This window comes from Chrysemys picta, chromosome 11, assembly GCF_011386835.1.
Source record: "Chrysemys picta bellii isolate R12L10 chromosome 11, ASM1138683v2, whole genome shotgun sequence".
NCBI classification, from domain to species: domain Eukaryota; kingdom Metazoa; phylum Chordata; order Testudines; family Emydidae; genus Chrysemys; species Chrysemys picta.
Window position 1 is genome coordinate 69131960 of NC_088801.1, and position 16744 is coordinate 69148703.

Here is a 16744-nt window from a genome sequence, read left to right on the forward strand (position 1 = left end):
CCTCCCTGTTGCCAGCACAGAGTGCCCGAGGCAAAGCAACAGCGGGTTCGTGGCCCGGTGTGCTTCGCATCAATAAACACACCAGGTGGAGAAGCAAACAACGTTTATTTGGGATCCCAAAGCGGTGCAAGGAGACAGGCACGTCTCAGATCAAGCACATTAACAGGAACAGTTTTTCTTCTTTTATACATTTTGCAGTTAAGCCTCACCCCCCCTTTCCCCTCTAGCCCTCCCTTTCTCCCCCCCATTCCTCCCTCTACCCCTCCCGTCCCTGGTAATAGTTAAGTCATTCTTGGCAGCTATAAGCCTAGCTTGTTAGCAACTTCTTTAAACCGTTATCATGTCCTTTTTCCCTTCAGCCAGAAACATGCAGGCCTCATTATTACTGCTTGAGCAGGGGGTTGCACACAGATAACTGGTTGCTTACATATTCCAATTGCACCTGGCTTTTGAGGTTGATTAGAGTTTAAACATGGAAGGACAGAGTTTGGTTCACTTAGGCCTAGTGCAGGAAGGCTTCATTGACACTTAGTGGCCTTCCACCCTCCCGAGTTACCTAGGGTGAGGCCTAGTGACGTCAACATCCCCTCCCCTGAACGCTCCACCCACCTGCTCCTCCCCCTCCCCTGCTTCCCGCGAATCAGATCTTCCCAGGAAGTCTGGAAAGAAGCAGGGGCAAGCGGGAGGCAGCAGCAGGTAAGCTGGGGCGGGGGCGGGGGCGGGGGCAGGGGGGGGGCCGCGAGGAGGAGAGCTCCGGGGAGGTGCGGCCCTGGCTGAGCGGCGCCCGGCGGCCCCAGTGGCTCTGGCCCAGCTCGGGCCCCAGCGGTTCTGGCCCAGGTTCCAGCCCCAGTGGTTCCGGCCCCAGGGCGGTGGTCCTGGATCCGGCCCCAGCACCCCGGCCCGGGCCTGGCTCTGGCCCCAGCACCCCTGGCGCAGGCCCCAGCACCCCCGGCCCGGGCCCGGGCCCGTCTCTGGCCCCAGCACTCCCAGCCCGGGCCCAGCCCGGCTCCGTCTCCAGCACCCCCGGCCCGGGCCCGGCCCCAGCACCGCCGGCCCAAGCCCGGCCCCAGCACCGCCGGCCCGAGCCCGGCCCCAGCACCCCCGGCCCGGGCCCGGCCCCAGCACCCCCGGCCCGGGCCCGGCCCCAGCACCCCCGGCCCGGGTCCGGGCCCGGCTCTGGCCCCAGCACCCCCGGCCCGGCTCCGGCCCCAGCACCCCCGGCCTGGGCCCGGGCCCGGCTCCGGCCCCAGTACCCCCGGCCCGGCCTGGCTCCGGCCCCATCACCCCCGGCCTGGCTCCAGCCCCAGCACCGCCGGCCTGGCTCCGGGCCCTGCACCGCCGGCCCCGGTTCCAGCTGAGTGCGCCAGCCCAGCCCCAAGCCCCGCAACCCCGGCCGGAGCGCAGCCCGATTCCTGGGCTCTTTAAAGCCAGCCCAGGTCAGGGGACAGGGATGGGGGCGTTGGATGGGTCGGGAGTTGGGGGGGGGCTGTCAGAGGGGCAGGGGTGTGGAGAGGGGTCGAGGTAGGCAGGGACAGGGAGCAGGGGGGTTAGATGGGTCTGGGGTTCGGGGGGGGCTGTCAGGGGGGCAGGGGTGTGGAGGGGGTTGAGGCAGGCAGGTAGCAGAGGGAGTTGGATGGGTCAGGAGTTCTGGGGGTACTGTCGGGGGCGGGGAGCAGTTGGATAGGGCATGGGAGTCCCCGGGGGTCTGTCTGAGGGCGGGGGTGTGAATATGGGGTGGGGGTGTGGATAAGGGTTGGAGCAGTCAGGGGACAGGTAGGGTCGTAGCGGGTTCTCAGGATGGGGTAGTCAGGGGACAAGAAGCAGGGCGGCTTAGAAAGGGGGTGGGCTCCTAGGGGGCAGTTAGTGGCAGGGGTCCCAGGAGGGGGCAGTCAGGGGAAAAGGAGCGGGGGGGCGAGTTGGGGGTTCTGAGAGGGGCAATCAGGGGGTGGGAAGTGGGAGGGAGTGGATGGGGGTGGGGCAGGGGTGGGGCTAGAGCGTGTCCTCTTTTTTGCTTGTGAAAATATGGTAACCCTAGTGGCCTGGATATTTGGCCCCAAACAACAAATGACCATGGATGGCCTGTCCTCTGTGGGAAGCCAGCCAAGTGTGCCCAGCTGAAGGACAAAGGACTGGGGTGGGGTTCTAAGTGTGGGCTGCTGGAGGCAAGAGAGCAGCTTCTGCACTGGGACTACAGAGGGGTCAGAGGGCTCTGGGACAGACCCAGATGGACCTTTCCGTTTTCTGTATTAACTAATAACTGTCTGCGCTGTGTTCCAGACATGTAAAAAACCAGGGAGAGTCAATTATTTTTTATTAAGGTCCAAATTTCTTGGTCAAGGCATAGTCAAGGTCCAGACTTCAGAGAAAATAATAAAAAAAATCAACAATCATGATAATAAATAAATACAAATATTTCAGGATCTGCTCAAAAGCATCAGGTGGTCCAGATTTAGCCTCGGTCTGCCTGTTGACTACCCCGGTAATAAAACCCTCTGCTTTTACAATGCTGGTTGAGTCACTCCAGAGTAAGGAAGTGGGGGTACATGGCTCCCTTGGGACGTACAAGTCTCCCTTGGGTGTCCAGCTCAGGTGGACTTGCTGACGTGAAGCAGGGGTGCTGAAGGCTCTGAGATTCAGAATCAGGAAGCGGTGAAGCCAAGTGGCTTTCCTCATTGGAAAAAGTGTGACCCTAAGGGGATTGCCACACTAAAGAGCTCCTCCCAGGGGCTGTTCCAGAGCACCGGACCTATGGCAGTGAAACAGCCTGGAGATGATGGTGCTGGAGAGGGACTGGGCCAGGCCCAGCAGCTCTGCCTGGGGAGTTATCTTGGAGCTGGGGTCACTTTTTCAGCGGTCTGGAGAAGGGGGACCTGCTCCCACCACCTTACTCTGCTCGGTGATGATGTTGTTGCTGGGCACAAACCAGTGACCCCAAACCAGCCCCCAGAGCCATTGTCTGTTTGCAGGAGCAAATCCTGAGCCTCCTGCAGCGTCTGCGGGAGGAGAGAGAAGAGCTCCTGGGACTGAAATCCAACCGGGACAAGAAGAGTGAGAGGCTCCTGGTAGGTGCCCTGCCCTGCCCAGCCGGTTTGCACAGGGGTGTCAGTGAGAGCAGCGGAGGATCTCTGCTGGTTGGGGTCTGGGTGGTGCAGAAGGTTAAAGGTTTCCAGGGTCGATGCAGGGAGACGGTTCAGGGTCATTTTAACCAGTGCGGGGCAGCGTCTGCTCTCAGGTGCCTGGTGTACATCAGAAGTGACCCCACCGAAGTCAGTGGGGTCAGGGTCAGATTCCTCTGGGACCTTGGGGTTAGTTCCCACTGGAGTAAAAGGGTTCACCCCAAGGTAGCTGGGAGCAGTCTCTGGCTCTCTAGTGCTGGGGGGTGGGGAGGGCAGGGGGAGAGGCCAGTAAAACGGCTGAGCAGGCAGGGATGTGGCAGGGGTCAGGGCGGAGCAGGGGGAGATTTGTGCTGATCCCAGGGTTTGAGTGTCAGACGTTCCAGTGAGGCCATTGGGTGGTTTGGGCAGCACCATTTGCCAAGGCCTGGTCTGCACTTCAACCTGTTGCTGGTACAGCGATGGGGGAGGGGGGAGGGGGGGGCGGTAATTGATTGTAGGGGGGTTGGTGATTTTTGGTGACATTTTCATATTAGCAAAAGGCCTAGTGCAGACACAGTTACACTGGCAAAGGTATCGAATGAAATGCTCTGTGCAGCCCAGACAAGGCCCTGTACCATTTCCCATGACCCCCACTCACCCCGTGTCCCTGCCCTGCCCCTGCGTCTCTCTGCGCACCCCAGAGGCAGACGGAAGTGGAGCGGCAGCTGGTGGTGTCCGAGTGCGAGCGGCTGAGCCAGTTCCTGGCTAAACAAGAGCGCCTCCTGCCTGCCCGGCTGGCAGACCTGGACGAGGAGATGAAGAGGAGGAGGGAGGAAAATGCCACCCACCTGGGTGAGGAGATTTCCCGGCTCAGCGCCCTGATCACGGAGCTGGAGGGGAAGTGTCAGCAGCCCGTGCTGGAACTGCTGCAGGTGAGACTGTGTCAGATGCACCCAGAGCCCAGTGTCGGGAGGGGACGGCCCCCAAGACCCTGTAAAGCTCAGTGCAGAGCGTGCGGCCGGGATATCTGCAGGGCCACGGGCTGCAAAGAGAGAGGAGCTCGGACTGTCGGGGAGGTGGTGGGAGGCTGGTGAAAGGCTGTTCCAGTCCCAGGGCTCAGCACAGGAGGCCCGGCCGTCCCTGGAGGGCAGCGCTGCTCCCCCTATCACAGCCCTTTAGTGCCGCCACCCCACTGGGGGAGCAGCCCGTGGGGCTGGGGCTGGGAGAGCAGAGTGACCCGGCTGGGCCATGGGCACTGACTCTCTGCTCTGTCTCTCCTTCCCCTCTAGGGTGTCAGAAGTGCCGTGAGCAGGTACGTCCGGGCTCCGTCTGCCCCTCACGCCCCGTCGGGCTGGGAAGAGACTCAGAGCCCAGGCTGCAGACCCAGTGCCCCAACTATGGGAGGGTCTCACCCTCTGGATCCAGCCCCCCTCCATCCCCATTGCCCTGGGGCTGCAGCTGCTGTGTCTGTGTGACCCACCCAGGGGAGGGGATTGCCCTACAGCTCTGGCTGGAGACCCCTCCCTGGGACCAGGCTGTCTTGGGTGATTATTCATGGGGCTGGGGGCTTGTCACCCCAAGGGCCCAGCTGGGACCTGGCCCCAGGTCTGTCATGGCCCAAAACCTCTCCCGTGTGATGGGGCCCAGGGGCCTGTGGGGAGAGAGCCGAGTGTCCCAGCCCAGGGCCGAGTGGGGCAGAGTCCCCGTTGTTGCCAGCACAGAGTGCCCAAGGCAAAGCAACAGTGGGTCCGTTGCCCGGTGTGCTTCGCGCCAATAAGCACACCAGGGGGAGAAGCAAACAAAGTTTATTTGGGATCCCAAAGCGGTGCAAGGAGACTGGCAAGTCTCAAATCAAGCACATTAACAGGAACAGTTTTTCTTCTTTTATACATTTGCAGTTAAGCCTCACCCTCCCCTTTCCCCTCTAGCCCTCCCTTTCTCCCCCCCATTCCTCCCTCTACCCCTCCCATCCCTGGTAATAGTTAAGTCATTCTTGGCAGCTATAAGCCTAGCTTGTTAGTAACTTCTTTAAACCGTTATCTTGTCCTTTTCCCTGCAGCCAGAAACATGCAGGCCTCATTATTACTGCTTGAGCAGGGGGTTGCACACAGATAACTGGTTGCTTACATATTCCAATTGCACCTGGCTTTTGAGGTTGATTAGAGTTTAAACATGGAAGGATAGAGTTTGGTTCACTTAGACCTAGTGCAGGAAGGCTTCATTGACACTTAGTGGCCTTCCACCCTCCCAAGTTACCTAGGGTAATGCCTAGTGACGTCAACAACTCCCTCCTTTGAGAGTACTCAACAAGCTTTTGGCTGAGTTTTCTCATATTCTGTGGACAAGATATGATTAAGTGCTATGAAGCTGGGGTTTTCAATGAGAGGGTATGCCGGGATTTTTGAGGAACGGGGGGCACAAAGCTTACGGAGGAGCATTTTAAAACAATCAATTAGGAGGAGGGTGACCAGGCACAATACCACACCTGTGAGGAGGAGACGCACAAGGCCACCCCCCAGTCCTCCTAGGTTTGGCAACCAACTTCAAAGGGAATCGAAAACCGTGGGTTTCCTTTCCTGGGCCTTCCACGGCTCGAAAGCCTGTTCGGCCGACAGGACGTGCTTGTTAATGTCCTGTGAGTTTTCTGGGACATAAGCTTCTTCCTTAATGGGCTCTGAGGTGGCATACAAAGATTTACACTGCCTGGGGCAGCCAGGGGTTGTCCCTTAATGCATACTGGGATTCAATGGTACAGTTTTGTGACAAGGGGGTACCCGAGGTATTTCTTCCCCTACTGAACCATCCCCAGCAGATATCTGACCAATTTTGGGGGACCACCCTCCAGGGTAACCCAGCTGCGTGGTGCGGGATTTGGGAGGTGGCATACTTAGCAGTTAGAGAGGTTAAATTCTTGGGCAAAGCAAACCTTCAAGGACTCATATGTGTTTGTTTCCAAGTTAGTAGGGATCCCTTTCCATCCCACATGTGCCTGGGGGGAAACGGGAGGTAACGAAAGGAGTGTCCCTATGGCAAAGAGTACCACTGTGGCAGACCCTGGACCTGAACTCATGCTGGGCAGGTGACCCTAGGGCCTAACAATTACAATTCCCCAAATACCCACAAAATATCAATTACCAATAGTAGGCAGATTAAAAGCAAAAGGGACCAGACCACCAGATTAGGCCAGCCCTGTGAAAATAAACACAACCAACGCTTAGAGTTTTCACGGGGAGTGCGCTGCGACTGTCCAGAGAGACCACAGGGCATTCCCAGCAGATCTTATTGTTTTTTTGAATAACAGTTTAAGTCCCAGGTCATCGCTGGTAGTCCTTTTCTGTAGGCTGGATGGTCCACTGTTCAGGAGCGGGCACTGCCTTCAGACGGGAGTGATGAATCCAGTTCTTGTGTCCCTTGACCTTTGCTGCTGTGTGGGAGACCAGCAGGACGGTGTGGGGTCCCTTCCACTTCTCTTGGAGAGGCTAGTCCTTCCAGGTCCGAACGAGAATGGAATCGCCTGGCTGCAAGGAGTGGACAGGGGCATCCAGTGGGAGAGGCTGCAAATCTCTGCTATACCTGTGGAGAGAACAGAGAACAGCAGACAGAGAGCACATATATTGAGATAAAAAGCCACACCCCATTTCCCACTCCCCTGCCAGAACCGGTGTACCATTCATAGGCCATGCCCTTCCAAACATAATCTCGAAGGGACTGAGCCCTAACCTGCCCTTTGGGAGAGCGCGAATGCGGAGCAAAACAAGGGGTAAGGCATCAGGCCACTTAAGGGAAGCCTCTTTGCAGACCTTTGAGAGGTGCCGCTTAAGTGTCTGATTTGTGCGTTCCACTACTCCACTGGCCTGCGGTCGCCATGGAGTGTGGAGCTTCCAGGGGATTTGCAGGGCATCCGATATCTTCTGAACAACTTGGGATGTGAAGTGTGTTCCATTGTCAGATTCCATCCACTGGGGAAGGCCGAAGCGGGGAATGATCTCCTTGACAAATTTCAGAGCCACCGTTTTGGCAGTGTTGTTATGGCATGGGAAGGCTTCAGGCCATCTGCTGAATCGATCCACCAAGATGAAAAGGTATTTGAATCCTTGGGTCAGGGGGAACTCAGTAAAGTCTATTTGCCAAACCAGCCCCGGGCCTGGGGTAGGTTCCAGAGTGGCTGGTGGCACTGACACTCCAGCTTGAGGGTTGTTCTTTTGGCAGACTAGACATTCAGCCTGTACCTGGGAGGCCAGGGGTGTAAGAGCCTCCCTGCCAGCGTATAATTCTTTGTTTCTTCACCAGGGTCAGTTCTTAATGTCTTTTGTAGTCAGGAATTCCTGGACTTTGTGGTTTCAATGAAGCAAGTGTTCCTTCTTCTCTTTTCCTGAAACAGTGTGGTTCAGCATCATACAGGGGAGAGGTTATTAGCACATCACCCTGTCTTTAAATAGGCTTATCATCAGTCGGAGAATCCTCCCGAGGTGGAGGGGTCTTTTTACAGTGAGAAGCCTGGGTCCAGGTGGGCAGTCCTTGGTACTTCACAGCGGTGTTGGTGGTTAACAGGACTTGGAAAGGGCCTTTCCAGTGTGGAGCCAAAGCAGTTTTTCGTTGATGGACTTTACGTAGACTCAGTCTCCTTATTTCAATGAATGGCAGGGCTGCTAGGGTCTTTGGGTAGCACTTCTTTTATCTGTGAGAAAAGAAACCTAACACATTTCATTAATGCCTGACAGTGTTTTGCAGATCTCATAGTTGCTTGGGCCCATTCAGGCCCCCCCTTTTCTTGGCTGTCGGCCAAGTCTTAGCTCTGGGCAGTGTCCTTGGATGGTGCCAGCATCTTATCTTTGGACTGAGCTTGCTAGCTGTATTTTTTTCCTCAGTTAACTCGTTCTGTTCTTTTTCCTTCTCTCCTTCTTGGCTTCTTTTAACTTACAAAGGAAACTTCCATTCTTCACTCATACACCTTTTCCCAACAATGAACACATACACATTGCCATTATGAACTCTTCCAGTAAAATAACTTCTATACAGAGCTTTGGAGCAACAAACCAGGACGAGCACACCCACTTTTGAGGAGTCCAACAAAGTTCAGGAGGCTCACAGTGGCTTTAAGGCAAGGGGTGAGACCCACAGCGGCAATTAACAAGTCATCCACATATTGCAGGAGGAGGACCCTGTCCTCATTGTCCCACTCCTCCAAGTCTCTGGCCAGGGCCTGGCCAAACAGAGTGGGGGAATTTTTAAATCCCTGGGCCAGCACTGTCCAGCAAAGCTGCTTTTTAACCCTCCTTTTGTCTTCCCACTCGCTCCACTCTGGGGCTTGCAAAGCTGAGGGCTCAGTTGCAAGAGTCATTATCCAGGCATTCTCTGGGGGTAAGGTGAGGGTTATTTCATTTTGGGTGAAATGCAGGGTGGCTCCTAAGCAACAAAGCAAATTCCGTCCCAGTAGAGGCGTTGGACAATCGGGGAGGTAAGCCAGTTTGTGAGATAGAGTTCTGTTTCCCAAAGCACATTCCACTGGGGCATATATTGGGCATTTGGTTCCTTTCCCTGTGGCACCCACCACAGTGAGGGACTCTGACACAGGCAGCTGCAGGGGTTGGTTTACGATGGTTCGTGCAGCTCCAGAGTCTATTAAAAAGTTTATGTCCAAGTCTCCCACCCTCATGTTTACTCGGGATTCCAGGGGCAGGATAGTCCATCTCCCCTGACACTCCTATTCTTGATCCTCCGCTGCCATCATAGGGGTACCTTCTCTTTCGGGGCACTCATTTTTCCAATGTCCCTCCTTTCGGCATCTGGCACACTGGTTGTAACCCAGATGCCTTTCCTGTGAGCCAGGGCGCCCACGTCCTCTCATTCCCCGGCCCCTTCCACCTTCCTGGAATTTTCCCCTGCCACCGGCCTGTACTGCTGTGACCATCATTTTCGCTTGCCTCTTTTCCTTTTCTTTAGACACAACCTGATTACGCTCCACCTCAGACAGCAGGGTCTGCATAAGGACATTACAATCATCCCAGTCAGGCTTACAGCTAGCCAGGCACCCTTCAAAGACCGAGATAAACTTGCTTGGGTTCGTAGAGAATTCCCCTGCCTGTGCCTTAAAGGCTGCTAGGTCCACGGGGTTAAAAGGCACATGGGTGTAAACCTGCATAGTAGTGGCCTGATTCCTATCTGAGCCATGTCTGGACACCACAGTCTCAGTGACCAACGGATAAAATTCCACCGAGGGGGCAATCTCTGGGACCTGAGACACTTTGTCTTTATATGGTGGGGGTGTGATAGCCGAAGGGGACACCGGACCTGCCATTACAGCTGTGGAGGGGTTCTGGGGACTAACAATAGTTACTACCGAACCTGTCGGAGTCAAATCACACTTTTGCAAAAGATCTGATCTATCTCTTAACAACATAAACAACTGTACATACATATGTTCATTCCATTTACCCGTTTGCTGACAAAACAGAAGTAATTGAAGGATCGTGTTATAATTAAGTGATCCTTCCGGTGGCCACCTTTCCTGGTCCTCTAGCTGATATTGAGGCCAGTCTACTGTACAGAACCTTTTCAGTTTACTTTTAACCAACGGATCCGATCCAAACACTTTCCAGTTCACCAGAATGCATTCCAAGGGTGTACACCTTGCCCTGCCTGCCATACTCTGTCCCTGCCCCATAGGGAGACACTGGGCGTCCCCAGGTCATAACAGGTAGACACTGGGCGTCCCCAGGTCAAGACAGATAAAGTCCCCACTGGACTGTTCCTACCTTATCCAAGGGTCCGGTTCTGCACTGTCGCCCTATCCACGGGACCGGTTCCCCACCGTCGCCCGCAGCTGCTTCTCCACTACTCGAGCGCATTGCACCGTTGTGCCCTCCGGGGTCGACCAAACCACGTCTCCGCCGAGGCCCCCGGTAAAGTCACCGGTGCGCGCTGGGCGTCGGTCGTCGCCGCAATCTGTCGACCTCTGAGAGGGGTCCGGGCAAGGCTAAATTTCAGCCTCGAGCCCCACGTTGGGCGCCAAAACTGTTGCCAGCACAGAGTGCCCGAGGCAAAGCAACAGCGGGTCCGTTGCCCGGTGTGCTTCGCGCCAATAAACACACCAGGGGGAGAAGCAAACAAAGTTTATTTGGGATCCCAAAGCGGTGCAAGGAGACTGGCAAGTCTCAAATCAAGCACATTAACAGGACCAGTTTTTCTTCTTTTATACATTTTGCAGTTAAGCCTCACCCTCCCCTTTCCCCTCTAGCCCTCCCTTTCTCCCCCCCATTCCTCCCTCTACCCCTCCCATCCCTGGTAATAGTTAAGTCATTTTTGGCAGCTATAAGCCTAGCTTGTTAGTAACTTCTTTAAACCGTTATCTTGTCCTTTTCCCTGCAGCCAGAAACATGCAGGCCTCATTATTACTGCTTGAGCAGGGGGTTGCACACAGATAACTGGTTGCTTACATATTCCAATTGCACCTGGCTTTTGAGGTTGTTTAGAGTTTAAACATGGAAGGATAGAGTTTGGTTCACTTAGGCCTAGTGCAGGAAGGCTTCATTGACACTTAGTGGCCTTCCACCCTCCCAAGTTACCTAGGGTGATGCCTAGTGACGTCAACACCGTCCCAGAGCCCCCCACCCCATGGGGAGTGACAGGCCCCTTGGAGGCTGAGAGGAGAAGCTGAAGAGAGGCTGGGCCTGGAGAATGGGCCACTCTCTCAACCCTGGGATCGGCCTCTCCAGGCCCTAGTGGGGACGTGGGACTGGCCGGGTGTGAGGGGAGTCGGGGCTGGCCCTGTCCGGGCTGGGTTTTCTCTCTGGATGGAGAGAGGCCCCCAGTCCCCAGGCCGGCCCTAAATTCCCTGGGCAGTAGAGGTCATGGCCCCGTTATCCCTGCCTATGGTCCAGCTTCCACCCGCTCCCCGTCTGGCTCTGGGGGGCAGGAACTTAGGGCTGACGAGGGGGAGGAATAAACGCACGTCTCTGCAGGGGCGAGAAGGCGACGTCACCGCATCCAGCGCCCGAGTCCCCTGAGCTGGAAAAGAGAATCCGGGATTTCCCGCGAGAGAACAATCTCCAGGAGGCTGTTACGGGATTCCTGGGTAAGGGGCGCTACTGGGGGTTTGTCTCTCATTGTATTGGAGCAGGGCAGGGGAAGGGATTTGGCCCAGCAGGTTGGGCCCATATTACTCGTGGATCGGAGCTTAATTCAGAGCACTGTGACTGGCCAACTCAGAGGGGCCCAGATCCTGGGAGAGCCCTGGGGGTCCCAGCTTCCCTGGCTGCTCAGAGCAGAGCCCAAAGGGGAAGATTTCAGGAGAGCAGATAATTCATAATCATGAATCTGTGTGCCCAGCGCTGCCTCCCGCTCTCTCCCTGGTTATCTGAGCGCAGGGGCTGATGCTCTTGGTTAACGTGAGACGTTATCACAGACTCAGGGCCGGATTCCCGCCTCCCTGACTGACACCAGCTGAGCATCAGGGCCCTCGTGTTTGAGCACCTTGGGCCAGACTTTCAAAGGTATTTAGGTGTCTGGTGGGAACCTCCAAAGCACCTAACTCCTATGGACTTGCCTAATCTGCTTCAGCACATTTGAAAATCCCACTCAGTGTCTACCTGCATCTCTAGGTGCCTAAATATCTAGGAGAAGCTCCCTCCTTTTGCCTTGGTCGCCAGCCTGTGCTGGGATATTGTATCAGCTTGAAAGAGCTGTGGCTCTAGTTGTGGTGAGACAGGGGTTGTGGCTAATTACTCTCTCTCTCTCTCCTTCCAGAGGGGCTGGCTGCAGAGAGAGGGGAGACTCCTGGGTCGCTGTGCTAGGGCAGGGCACGACAGCTGCTGGGAGCCTGTTCCCCTGTCTGGAGCAGCCCCTGGGCTGGGCGGGTGTGACGGGATCTGCACGGGGGAGAAACCCAGCCGGGAAACCTGGGACAGAAAAGCCGAGGGGGAGTTGGAGCCTGTTGAGCCCTGGTCTGTTGTGAGACGGTGCAGAGCCGGGGGCTGTGGGGAGCAGGCCCATGTAGGTACCTAGCTAGAGCTGCTGCTGAACAGTCCGTTCTGTTTCTGTCAGGACGTCGGCTCTGCCCCACAGTCTCTGCAATGAGCCCCGCTCCGGGTGACTCTGCTGTGTGAATTCTCACCTCTCTTTCTCTGCTGGTTGTTCCAGGACTCAGAAGAGCCCGAGGAGTTGCAGGTAACTGTGGTCAATTCTGTATCAATGACTCCAGCCTCCTCCCTTGGAAGAGATTCACTCCCTGCAGCTGCTCCTGGCACCACCCCCCAGTGGTGCCTGTAGGGTTACCATTCGTCCGGATTCCCCCGGACACGTCCGGCTTTTTCGGGTTAAAAATAGCGTCCGGGGGGAATTTGTCAATGTCCGGACTTCCCCTCCTCCCCCCCCCACCCCCCCCACCTCCCCCATGCAGAGCGTGCGCGAGGCTTACAGACCAGCCGGGGCTCCGACAGCCAGAGCCAGAGCCCTTCCTGCACTTCCCCCCGCCTCTCTCCTGAAACTTGACACCACTCCCCTCCTCTCCCTCCCTCCCCCTCCCTGCATTCACAGATCGCCGGGCTGTTTGTCTGGAGCTCCGACCCTGCTGCCCTCCCCCGCTGTCGAGCGTGCTGCTCTGCAGCACAGTAAGGGGGCCGGGGGGCCAGAGAAGCGGCAGGGAGGTTCTGGGGGAGGGGGTAATCAAGAGACAGGGAGCAGGGGGGAGGGTTGGATGGGTCAGGGAGTTCGGGGGGGTGGGGGCTGTCTGGGGGTTGGGGGTGTAAGGTTTTGGGCAGTCAGGGTACAGGTGGGGGGGTCTCGGGGGGGGCAGTTAGGGGACAAGAAACAGGGAGGCTTAGGTAGGGGGTGGGGTTCTGGAGGGCAGTTAGGAGCAGGGGTCCCAGGAGGGGGCAGTCAGGGGACAAGGAGCGGGGGGGGGATCGGGAGTTCGGGGCGGGCTTTCTGGGGGAGGGTGGATAAGGTTTTGGGCAGTCAGGGTACAGGTAGGAGGTAGGGTCCTGGGGGACAGTTGGGGGGGGGTCTTAGGAAGGGGCAGTTAGGGGATGTAGGGAGTCAGGGTGGCTTCCCTCCGAACCTGAGGGTAAAGTGCCTTTCCCTCAGCCTGAGTGGGCGGGGCCAGCCCAAGCTCGCTCCACCCCCCGGAAGGGGAGGGGTGGAACAGGAAGTATAAAGGGCGGGGCCCTTAGCTCACTTAGAGCAGCACCAGGGAGGGAGGCAGACACAGACTGTGGGCTGCTCCCTTCAGAGCCTGCTGCCACACCAGGGGAGGCCCTGGACCCGTGGAAACCTCACCTGGAGGACGGACTGGGGCTGCCAGGATTGCCTGCTGCCGAGTACCCAGAGGAACTGGAGGAGCCGGAGAGGGAGCGGGAGCTGCCAGCAGCCGAGTACCCAGAGGAGCTGGAGGAGCCTGAGCCTGAGGGGGAGCCGGAGCTGCCAGCAGCGGACTACCCTGACGCACTCATGGGACCAGAGGGATTCGGGTGAGCAATTGGGTAGGAAGTAGCCCAGGGACAGAGCTGCACAGTGGTGAGTCTATGTAGCAGGACGACCCCGCTGACCCAGTGGTGGGACCCTCGTTCTGCCACTGTCAGGGCCCTGGGCTGGAGCGCAGTGGTGTAGGGTGGGCCTGCGTTCCCCTACCCGGCAGAGCCACGCCGGGACGTTTGCCGGCGCTCCCCTGCCCGAGGGGCGCGCTACTGACGTTTGCCGGCGCTCCCCTGCCCGAGGGGCGCGCTACTGACGTTTGCCGGCGCTCCCCTGCCCGAGGGGCGCGCTACTGACGTTTGCCGGCGCTCCCCTGCCCGAGGGGCGCGCTACTGACGTTTGCCGGCGCTCCCCTGCCCGAGGGGCGCGCTACAGACTCTGGCTGGCGGTCGCCCCGCCGCTAATTCCCCGCTGACGGAGGCGTGACCCAGGCCGGTCAGTGACCTCGTAGCTCCCCACCGCCCCCTAGCGGGTAGGTGGGCTGACACCGATCACAGGGATAAGGAACAGGGAGGCTTAGGTAGGGGTGGGGTTCTGGAGGGTAGTTAGGAGCAGGGGTCCCAGGAGGGGGCAGTCAGGGGACAGGGAGCAGAGGGGTTTAGATGGGTCAGGAGTTCTGGGGGGGGCTGTCAGGGGGTGGGGGTGTGGCTAAGGGTTGGGGCAGTCAGGGGACAGGTAGGGGGTAGGGTCCTAGGGGGCCAGTTAGGATGTGGGGAAGGTCTCAGGAGGAGGCAGTCAGGGGACAAGAGGCAGGGAGTCTTAGGGAGGGGGTGGAGTCCTGGGGGCAGTCAGGGGACAAGAAGTGGGGGGGAGGGTTGGGGGTTCTGAGGGGGCAGGAAGTGGGAGGGAGTGGAAGGGGCAGGGGCGGGGCTAGGACAGGACGGGGGCGGGGCTAGGACAGGGGCGGGGCTAGGGCGGGGCTCCTCCCGTCCTCTTTTTTGATTGTTGAAATATGGTAACCCTAGGTGCCTGCAACCTGGGCTCCCTTCTGGGCAGGGCCCCAGGTCCTGGGAGACACGCTGGCCAGGCCCAGGGTCTCCAGCAGGGCCATTTGTGCTGGTACCACGCTCGCTGCCAGAGCTCCCAGCCCCTGACCCAGCCCGGCCTGTTGTCCCAGCGCTGACCCCTGCCCTGCAGGTGGGGACCCTGCTGCTTTGCCTGGCTGAGCCCCCCTCTCTGCCGCTGCCTCTGTCTCTGCGCTCGCAGGCTCAGCCTGTGCCAGGGCCAATGCGGCGCTGCTGGGGCCGCTCCTTCCCTCGGCACCTGGATTCTCTGTGTCTGGGGCAAATGGCCGGGCGAGGGGGCAGGGATCTGCTCAGAGACACATGCCCTGTGCTGCACCCAGAGGGCAGAGACCAGGCAGGGCCATGCAGCAAAGTGCCACCACACTGGGATTAACCCTTTCCTTCCACCCACTCCACCAGCCCCTGACCGGTCAGTGCGACTCGACTGCCCATGCTCTGATCCCTGGGACCTGTGTCTGGGAGCTCGGGGGAGTCGCTGGGTGAATGTGTGGGGCAGTAACCAGGGCTCCCTGCACTCCTGGGTCTCCGTGTGCCATAGGAGCCGACTTCCCCTCTGTCCCGTGGGTGCTCGTTGCTCCCCCCCCATGGCCCTGCCCCTGCACCACCCTCGCCCCACCCTAATTCTTCCCCCTTCCCCAAAGTCCCTGCTCCGCCTCGTCCCCTGAGCGCGCCGCATCCCTGCTCCTCCCCCTCCCTCCCGGAAAGTCCTAAGCGCTGCCAAACAGCTGTTAGGTGGCGGGAAGCTCTGGGAATGAGGGAAGGAGTGGGGATGCGGAGTGCTCGGGAGAGGGGAGGACGCAAGGCGAGGGGAGCTTGGCTGCTGGTGGGTGTGGAGCACATGCTAATTTTTCCCCAAGGGTGCTCCAGCCCTGCAGCACCCATGCAGTCGGTGCCTATGCCGTGTGAAATGGGGAAGGCCCCGCGCTGTCACGCAGCCCTTAGGGGCTGGGCAGTGAGCGTTATTATTGGTATCACGCCCACGAGTGCGCCAGGCGCTGCAGAGACAGAACAAGAGGTTGCTGGCCCCGAAGGGCTCCCAGTCTGAGTGCAGACCAGGCCCCGCAAGGGGAGCCGCAAACGCTGAGGTAGTGCCAGGATCCCAGTGCACCCTGATGCCTGTCCGGCTGGGTCTGACAGTATTGTAGTGACACTGCTGGTGCCGTGCTGGGCCCTGGGTCACCCCAGTTCAGCATCCAGCCATCAGGGGGCTCAGGACCCCCAGGGTGGGGCAGGGGGAGCAGGCTCAGAGACAGCCACAGGTTTCAGGGAAGAGGGAACCACCGGAGAGCTGGGATGAGGAGGCCAGGAGTCAGGTGGGAGGCACCACCCTGTGCTCAGCTGCTCCAGGTTCACACTCAGGGACGCAGGCTCCATTGGGCCCACGCAGACAGACCGGAGAGAGGGAGGCTTTGTCCGCATGGGGAACGGGCAGCAGTTCTGTTAAAGGGGGGGGCCAGTTGTGCAGACTCATCATGGTGTGGCACCCCCAAGCTCCTCCTCAGCTGGCTCTGGGTGGCCCTGCCACTGCCCTGCCTCAGTTTACCCTCTTCAGAACTCCTTAAACTGCTCCACACAGTCCAAAAGCTCTGAGACAAAAGTCCCCTGCTGGGGTCCACTCTGAGTTCAATTAAACCCCAAAATAAAATCTTTTCCTTCACTCTGCTCCAGCCTCTGGCTCGAACTCAAGGCCCTCACTCTCCTTGAGTCAGGAGCCCCCATCCCTCCTTCCCAGAGCTGGGTTCAGGTCAGACTGTACCTCTATTCCCTGCAGCCCTCACGTGCAGGGCTCTGTCTTCATTCAGCTGCTGTTTCTATCAATGTCATCTCTGGCAGCTCCTCTCCCTTAGGGGAGCTCCTCTCTCTAGGAGCACCCCTTCCAGGGTCTTTGCTCTGGGAGCTCTCCTGGGATGGGATCGGATCTCCTCTCCTCTCCTCAGCGGCTTCCTGTCTCTAGGACCCTTCAGCTGAGCCCGGGTAACCCTTTATCAGGCTCATTAGCTGTTTAGCTGCCAACCAGCCACCTAGGGATTTAATTACTTCCAGGGTGGGGCTGGATTGGCTGGTTCTCCTTTACAGGAGCCTGTCATAGGTAGGCTAGGCCCTGACTCGCCCTAAAGGGCCGGCCCCCATAACCTCCCTTCCCCTGGTCTACCC

At 58.3% G+C, this 16744-nt stretch overlaps 2 protein-coding genes and 1 long non-coding RNA gene across 3 annotated transcripts in view; 2 read left to right on the top strand and 1 right to left on the bottom strand.

The window, feature by feature from the left end:
* LOC135974173 (uncharacterized) overlaps positions 1-16744 on the top strand; it is a 266713-nt gene that overhangs the window by 179009 nt on the left and 70960 nt on the right. The gene's annotated exons all lie outside the window — the stretch shown is intronic.
* LOC135974172 (maestro heat-like repeat-containing protein family member 7) overlaps positions 1544-16744 on the top strand; it is an 80140-nt gene continuing 64939 nt past the window's right edge. The window contains exons 1-6 of the mRNA XM_065561096.1: positions 1544-3062; positions 3797-4027; positions 4385-4407; positions 11057-11169; positions 12234-12260; positions 13324-13561. Of these exons, the coding sequence (XP_065417168.1) occupies positions 3911-4027; positions 4385-4407; positions 11057-11169; positions 12234-12260; positions 13324-13561 (518 nt within the window). The 5' untranslated portion in view covers positions 1544-3062; positions 3797-3910. The remainder of the gene's footprint in view (positions 3063-3796; positions 4028-4384; positions 4408-11056; positions 11170-12233; positions 12261-13323; positions 13562-16744) is intronic.
* Positions 4885-11063, bottom strand: LOC135974178 (uncharacterized). Its single transcript, XR_010591393.1, has 2 exons — positions 9851-11063; positions 4885-6668 (listed from the first exon to the last, which is right to left on the bottom strand). It is a non-coding gene; the product is annotated as an uncharacterized LOC135974178 (long non-coding RNA).